This window comes from Phaethon aethereus (genome assembly GCF_964289735.1).
Source record: "Phaethon aethereus genome assembly, chromosome: 8".
Taxonomy (NCBI): domain Eukaryota; kingdom Metazoa; phylum Chordata; class Aves; order Phaethontiformes; family Phaethontidae; genus Phaethon; species Phaethon aethereus.
Genome location: NC_138584.1, coordinates 17,521,203 through 17,529,148, shown reverse-complemented (window position 1 = coordinate 17,529,148; position 7,946 = coordinate 17,521,203). Strand labels below are relative to the sequence as shown.

Below are 7,946 nucleotides of genomic sequence, written 5' to 3'. Positions count from 1 at the left end.
TTATGCTAGTGTAACATATTACCCCGGATCCCGCATTCCCCTAGGGATAATTAGGACATACTTTTGGTAGATTGCAAACCAAGACAGCAGGATAAATACGGCCGCCGCGGGCTGCTTCCCTGCTGCAGGAAACCCGCCTGTGCCTCCGCAGGTTTCTTTAAAAAAAAAAAAATTCGCTTTCTCCCGATCTTTCCATTTGCTCCTCGGTTTTCCCCCGTTTTTCTTCTGTCCCCTCTTCCGCTCCTTGTTCCGTCAAGTGCCCCGATCTGGAGGGATGCGCTGGCAGGAGGTCACCCCGCCGTGCCGCCGACCCCTCTCCCACCGGGGCGGCGGCGCCCGCGCTGCCTCCGGCCCCGTCCGCGCCGGGCGCCCGTCGGGGACAACGGGGGCGGCCGCCACCGCCGCCCAGCGGGCATGGGCGGCCCTGCACCCCCGCCCGGCCCGTCGCCTCTGCTCACTCACCGGTCTCCGGGTGCAGCACCGGCGCCTAAAGCCCCGGGACAAACGGTACGCCGGGCTGCCCCCGGCCTCCCGCGGCTGCCTGCCCGCGGGGCGGCGGGCAGCGATGCGGGGCCGTCCGAGCAGAGCGGGGGGTGCTCGGTAGCAGCGGGCTGCTGGCGAGCAGGGTTTCCTACCGTCGAAAAACGGGAGTGTGGCCGGGACCTTTGGTACCGGTGCGCTTCGGGTGTGACACCCAGTCACGGGTGAATCCCAGGGAAGGCCCGACGATCTTCAGCAGCGAGGACCCCGAAGGTCTTCGGCTCCTCCCACGAGCGAAGGCCAGCCCCAAGCCGTCGGAAGCGGAGCCGAAGGCCGCGGCACCCTCCGCATCGGCACCGCTCCTCTCGGGGCGCGGCTTCTCGTCCCGCACCGCTGCCGCGGGACTGCGGCCTCTCACGTCGGACACAACCGTCCGCAACGAGTTACCAGCTCTCCACGGCCCCCCGAGCCCCCCGCGCTCCCGGTGCGCTCCCCGTGCCCATCCGTAGCGCAGGGCGGGACGGCTTCCCCACGGAACGCAGCGCGGGGGGAAACGGGGTGAGGGCGCAGCCACCGCACCCGCGCATCCTCTGCGCAGGGCCCGGCAGGGGACTCCCTGTATGGGGCGGGCAGGACAGGGCCGGGGTAAGAAGGGCCCCGCGCGTCCTCACTCTCCTGCTCCTCGCCCCGGGCCGGTCGCGGGTTCCTGTCACCGGGGGAGCCGTTGCCTGCGGGGCGGCTGTGCCAGCGGCACCACACCTCGGGCGTCACCCAGTGCCGTCGCTGCCCTAATCCTGCTCTGCTGCCCCCATTGCTCTGCCCCGTCCCTCCTCTCCCCCGAGGTTTGGAGCCGCGGCTGCTGGTTTCGGGGCTGGTCGGATGCCGGGGCTGGGGGAGGCGTCGGGGTGGGTTTCATAGAGGGGCCTAGAAATGGTAATTCGTACTAAAATAAAACTCGGAGAACACTAAATCATTCATTACCACCTTTATAATCGCTCTGCTAATTAGGTTGACACTCCACTTCTAGGGATTAATACGACGTCGTGTCACTGGCACCTCTCTGACGTTCAAGCAGGGAACCGTCCCGGGAACACCGGGTGATGCTCTCAGGGGAATCGGGTCCATCGGCTGGGGAACCGGGAGGCCCGACGGGGCGGTGGGGACGGGAGTCCCTCCCGCTCCCGTCCCCACCGCCGCCGCCGCTGATTGGCTGCCGCCCGCTCTGCGTCAGCCCCCGCTCAGCCTTCCGCCAATGGAGGCGGGCAGCGGCGGCGGCAAAAGCCCGGGTTTATAATAAACGTCGAGGAGGGGGGGGAAACGCGGCGACCGTGACGTCACGGGGGGAGTCGCCGCCGCCGAGAGGAGCTCGGTGGGCACGGGCGGGCGCGCCGCAGTGGCCGGTGTCCGCCCCGCTCCGCGCCCGCAACTTCCCGCAACAAAGTTGAGGTAGAGGCGCAGCGGCCCGGCGGCGATGCGGTGCTCGGCGGGGCCTCTGCGTTAGTGCCGCGGAGTTGGGGTAATCGGCTTCGGTGTCGTGTGTGTCCCCTCCCGCCCCCGCCCGCCCCCCCCTTCCCCTCCGGTCCCGTTGCGACCCCCGCGGCCGCCTCCGGGGATGCGGGCGCGGCGCTAAGCGGTCCGCCATGGAGGGGCCGAGCGGGTCCAGCTTCGGGATAGACACGATCCTGTCGGGCGGCAGCACCGGCAGCCCCGGAGTCATGAACGGAGACTTTCGTCCCCACGGCGACGGCCGGCCGGCGGATTTTAGGAGCCAAGCCACGCCGTCCCCGTGCTCGGAGATCGACACGGTGGGGACGGCGCCCTCGTCGCCCATCTCGGTGAGCATGGAGCACCCCGAGCCGCACCTGGGGGTGGCGGAGAGCCTCCCGCCGCCGCCGCACCACCTCCACCTCGGTCCGCACCCGCCGCCGCCGCCGCCGAGTTTGCAGCCGTCGCCCCCGCAGCCTCCGCCGCCCCAGATGGGCTCGGCCAGCTCCGGCCCCAGGACTTCCACCTCTTCTTTTTTAATTAAGGACATTTTGGGCGACAGCAAACCGCTGGCGGCGTGTGCACCTTACAGTACCAGCGTCCCCTCTCCCCATCACACCCCCAAGCAGGAGGGCAGCGCGGCCCCGGAGAGCTTCAGGCCCAAACTCGAGCAGGAGGACGGCAAAGCCAAGCTCGACAAGCGCGACGACACGCAGGGCGACATCAAATGCCACGGTGAGTACGGCCCGGCCTGGTCCCGCACGGCACCGCCTCGGCCGCCGTTGAAACCGGCGCTCGGCCGCATCGGTGAAACGAAAAAAAATTGGGGGAAAATCTGCGGTAGGAACGCTCCGCCCTGCCGGGGCCGGTGGGTGATCCTCACTATTGCGCGTTTAAGATCGGTATGAAATTAAATCGCTTTCCCCACCCCCCCCGGCGGCTTTTCCTCCTTTTTATTTAACTTCCCTGGTTTTAAGAAAATAGCCGTAGCGGTGGGATCACGTTGGAAAGCAGAATGTATTTATTTTTAATGCAAATGCGCATAAATGATTCTCCGGGTTTCTAAGAACCAGCGGCTTAGGTGCACTTACTGCCTTCAGCCTTTTCATTTTTTGCTCCTCCGATCTAATCTAAAAATAAGGAGAAAACACCATACCTCCCCAGCAGCCAATACCAAATAAACGAAAAAAACTTTTAATTAAAATTAAATTAATAAAACCCACAATCGGCAAGCGATAAGCAGCGAAGGTTGGAGGGCTTTGTGCGTTTTGCAAAACACCCGGGTTTTCCCCGCGCCGGGATAGGAAGATTTATTTCTCCGTCTTTTATTCTTTTTTTCTTTTTTTAATTACGGATTTCGTGCTGATGGGGAAGTCTCCACCATTCGGGGATGGTAAATGAAAATACCGATGTGTGCGGGGGGGAAAGGGAAGGGGAAGGAAGGAAAGAAGGAAAAGAGTGAGCAGAGGCGAGGCAGGGAGAGGGGCTATTTCCCTCCGGTGCCGGCGGAGCTGCCTTCCCCGCCGCTGCCCCCGCAGGCAGCCCGGTTGAGCCGAGAGGTGACAGGACACATTTTTCTAATTTTGCCCCACTGAGGTAATTTTACCAGGCTGAGGAGCCGCGAGGCGCCCGGGTGTGCCGCTCATTTTGCGCTTTTAGCATTAACATAAGAGTGCCCGAACCAGATGTACAGTCTGGTCTGGCCGTTTTTGTGTGCACCAACCTCCCCAGTGGGTCAATTAGGAAGATTATTGTTCTTCCTGCGGGGAAGATCAAGGAACGCCACAAACCCGGGCCCGGCCGAGCCGGGCTGACATATCGATTTCCCGGCGTTTCGGGCCGGGGGGAGCGGGCGAGAAAATAACGACAGCCCTGTGCCGGGCAAGCGGAGAGTGGAAACCCCGCCGCCCCCCGGGACGACTCGTCGCCGCCTCCCCCGCCGGTGTTTGACCGTTCCCCGCCGTGCCCCGCAGGAGTCCTGGGGAAGGGGGCGGCGGGGACCGGTAACGGCGGCGGGGCGGGGGCCAAGCCGGTGTCCCGCCGGCCCTCACCGCGCCTCGGCTCGCTCGCAGGGACAAAGGAGGAGGGCGACCGGGAGATCAGCAGTAGCCGGGACAGCCCGCCGGTGCGGGCCAAGAAGCCGCGGAAGGCCCGGACCGCCTTCTCCGACCACCAGCTCAACCAGCTGGAGCGCAGCTTCGAGCGGCAGAAGTACCTGAGCGTGCAGGACCGCATGGACCTGGCCGCCGCCCTCAACCTCACCGACACGCAGGTGAAAACCTGGTACCAGAACCGGAGGTAAGGCGGGCCCCGGCGGGGCGGCGGCCCCGGGCTCCACGGAGAGCCGGGGGGCGGGAGCCCAGGATGATGTGGGGAGCGCCCGGCGGCGTGCTGGGGGGTCCGGCCCCTGTCACCGCTGCCGTAATTTTCTGTCTCATTACATACGGTTGCAGCCACCCTAATTCTGTCGGAAACCATTAGTGTCAGCGCACTGCGATCTAACCGTGCGCCTTGGTTATTAATTTGGCCGGAATCGCCTTGTGCGTGTGTCGGGGGCGGGGGAGAGCCGGGCACGGCCAGGGGGTCGCCCCGTGTGCGGGCCCGCGGAGCCAGTGCGCCCCGCCGGGGCCCCGCTCCTACCGCCGGCGGAGCCCCGCGGAGCTGGGCCGGGCGTCCCACCGCGGCGCCCGCCCTGCAGCCGCCTCTTCTCCCCCGCGACAGGACGAAGTGGAAGCGGCAGACGGCGGTGGGCCTGGAGCTGCTGGCCGAGGCCGGGAACTACTCGGCCCTACAGAGGATGTTCCCCTCGCCCTATTTCTACCACCCCAGCCTGCTGGGCAGCATGGACAGCACGACGGCAGCCGCGGCGGCCGCGGCCATGTACAGCAGCATGTACCGGACTCCCCCCGCGCCGCACCCCCAGCTCCAGCGGCCGCTGGTGCCGCGGGTGCTGATACACGGGCTGGGGCCCGGCGGGCAGTCGGCCCTCAACCCCTTGGCCAACCCCATGCCCGGCACCCCGCACCCGCGGTGAAACGGCACCGCGGTCCCCGCAACGAGCCCTTCCCCTCCCCGTCCCCAAACAAGCCCCAGCACCGCAGAGGAGGAAGCGAGGGGAAGCCGAGGGGCAGGAGCTTCTGCAGGCAGCCAGCGGCCACCGAGGGAGGCGATCAGTCAGAGCAGGGACTCTTGAACCGTGAACCCCGAGCCGAGCCCGTAAGTGAAACGACCACACGCGGGGGAAGGCGGGCACAGCCGCGGGGCGACCCGCCGACCTCGGCTCCTGCGAGGCAGGACTTGCAGCTCGGAGAGAGAGAGGGACGGAGGGGGAGGAGAGGGAGAGGGAGCCCGACCCCGCCGGAGAGACTAACGGCTTCGGAGGACGGAGGGAATGAGAGCGCCTCGACCCCCGCCCGGCGGCGAAGACCGGGGGAACGGAGAACTTTGCACTGATTTTTCTCATGACCTTTTTTTTCTTATTGAAAAGTGGCATGCTCCCTAATGCGAACAGAATTGTACAGACCGAGTGCTGAGTGCTATATCATATTTATTATATGTCGTCCAAAAAAGGAAAAAAAAATTCACTTCTATACGTTAGTTTAAAACGAACGAACGTGATTCTGCCCTCTCCCTTTTCATGTCTTTTTGGATTCAGTAAAATAAATGCTTAGATGACAAAATGTAGATTTTTTTGTGACTGAAAAATTACAGGAAAAACAAAACAAAACAGAAATAAACTTTATCTTTTTTTAACAAACGTGGAAATTCAAGGTAGCTAATTTTCCCCGTGACGAGAATGCAAGAAATTCTGAGTAGAAAAGCAAATGCCACTTTTTCTTTTTTATTTTTAATTTTAGGCTCGTTGTTTCATAACCGGCGCTATTTTTCTCTAGCTGTATTTTTAAGGGACAAAAAAACCCCCGCGCAGGTGTCGTGCCCCTCGCTGTTAGTTTACGCACCTGGGCAGGGAGGCAGCGGGTTCCCCGGGCCGGTTCTGGTCCCAGTTCCCTTCCGCTCCCTGGGGGCGGGCGCGACGGGACCGAGCCGAGCCTGGGGACGCGGTCTCGGCCCCGCAGCTCTCTCCGCTCCGAGCTGGGGTAGGCAGTGGGCGCCGGCAGTCGGAGTGAGTGACGAGGGGTAACAGACAGGCAGGCAGGTAGGGAGGGCGGTCCCGGTGGACACGGAGCACCTCCGACCTTTGATTTTTGCTGCTGCTCCCCCTTCTCCTGGCAGGCAGCTTCCCGCCCGAGCGCCTCTCGTCCCGCGCCGTCCCGGGCCCCGCAGGGACAGAGGGAGCTGGAGAAGGGGCGCGGGTCGGGGCTGGGGACCGTGACACTCCACGGGGCTCCGGGGATGGCTCTGGCCCCAGCCTTTGGAGGTGAACACCCCCCTGCGAAATTAGAAAGTTATACAGTAATTACCTATAAAACATTCATAAAGTCCAATATTATCTTCTCCTCTGAGGGTTTGGCTTTCCTTTTTTTTTCCCTCTCTGTCTCTTTTTTTGCTCGTGGGTTCCATTTCTTTCGAGAGAGGAGGGGGAAAAAAAATGAAAAAAGAAAAAGGGAAGCCTCCGGGCACGTTTATTTGGGCTTTGCTAATTAGCGAGCGGTTTGCTGATTTCTCTGCTAATAAATTCGCGTTAAAACCATATTGACCTCTGCCTTGATCTAACAAAAGGGGAGCGGGTCGGGAACGCCCACCTCGTTTTCTGCCCGTGCTGCGACGGCCGCTGACTATTCCCCCGTGCCTCCGCCGCGGCCCCCAAATTACCCCCAGCAGGAACGACTCGGGAGCGGGGCCCCGGGTGGCCAGGGCGGCCCGCCCGCCCCGCCTCGCCGCCGAGGTTGTTCCGGGAAACGCGCCCTACCCGGGCTGGGGAAGGAGGTAGGAAACTTGGCCTCTGTTAGAGCTCTTTCCAGAACCTAAACAACGAATCCTGGGCTGTTTTCTCCCAAAAGGAGGCGATCCATCTGGAAAAGCTGGTCTCGGCTTCGTTGTTGTTCTCGATGGCTAGACAGGGGTTCGGTTTTGACTGCACAAACTCTCTGAAAAGTAGGAGAATAAGGAAGGAAAGTTCATGCAAAACAGAGGAGTGTCCCCCACCCTCCTCCCCCGAGCAGGGCAGGCCCGGGGCCGCGGGGTGCCGGCCTGGGCAGGGGCCAGGGGTCCCGGGATCTTTGGGGACGGCGGCGGGCAGGGCGGGGAGCGGGGCCAGACAGCGGCTCAGGCAGGGTCTGCCCGGGGGCAGGGGGGCGAGGAGTAGCCGCGACTTCCCCTGAAACGTATTTCCAGACCCTACTGGCAAGTGAGTGCGAGCGGGGAGGTGAGCAGGAGCGGGAATCACTGCCTTTCACTCCCCGTTTCCCCATGTGGGGAGCGGGGCTGGAAATGCAAGCCCTCCTTCAGCCGCCCCGCTCCCCGCTTGCACCGGGAAGGAGCCGACCCGGGGCCAGGCTGCCCCTGAGGCTGACCGGTCGGCTTGCCCGCCCTTGCAGGAAAGAGCTCCGTTGCTGTTTTTTTTTTTTTTTTTTAACAAAAAAAAAGACTTCGGCACATGGGCAGGCTTTTCGGCGCGCTGCGGAAGGACAAAGAGCCGGGCGACGGCCCAGGCTCGGCGGGGTCGCCTCGCTCGGCGCATCACTAGCGTTTCGGCGCCGTGGACGGCCGTGTCTTTCCAGCCGCGGCGTTCGTGTTTTGTCCCTTTTCCTCCCCAGACAGCTGCTTTCGCCACGGCCGCCCCCAGACTTGATGCCGAGCTGCTGAATTCCTACAGTCCCTGCTCCCCGTCCGCCTTCGTCCGGGCCGGGACCTGCTCTCGGCCCGGGATGTAAGCAAATACGCAAACCCATCTGTTGCCGAACGAACTGGCTCCCTCAGCCTCAAACCGCGGGAAATACCGGCACCCGCCGGAAAAGACCCGGCTGTTGGTCCGCTGAGCGAGGAAGCAAGCCGGGACACTGGGGAAGAGCGGTGTGCGG

At 63.3% G+C, this 7,946-nt stretch overlaps 1 protein-coding gene across 1 annotated transcript; it reads left to right on the top strand.

Moving 5' to 3' along the window:
* Window positions 1-2,120: 2,120 nt before the first annotated feature.
* On the top strand, window positions 2,121-4,999 carry BARHL2 (BarH like homeobox 2; the record flags this gene model as incomplete). The annotated part of the gene is made up of 3 exons (XM_082002940.1): window positions 2,121-2,700; window positions 4,038-4,263; window positions 4,687-4,999. 3 exons carry the CDS (start codon window positions 2,121-2,123, stop codon window positions 4,997-4,999), a joined length of 1,119 nt encoding a protein of 372 aa, XP_081859066.1.
* Between the last annotated feature and the right edge of the window lie 2,947 nt (window positions 5,000-7,946).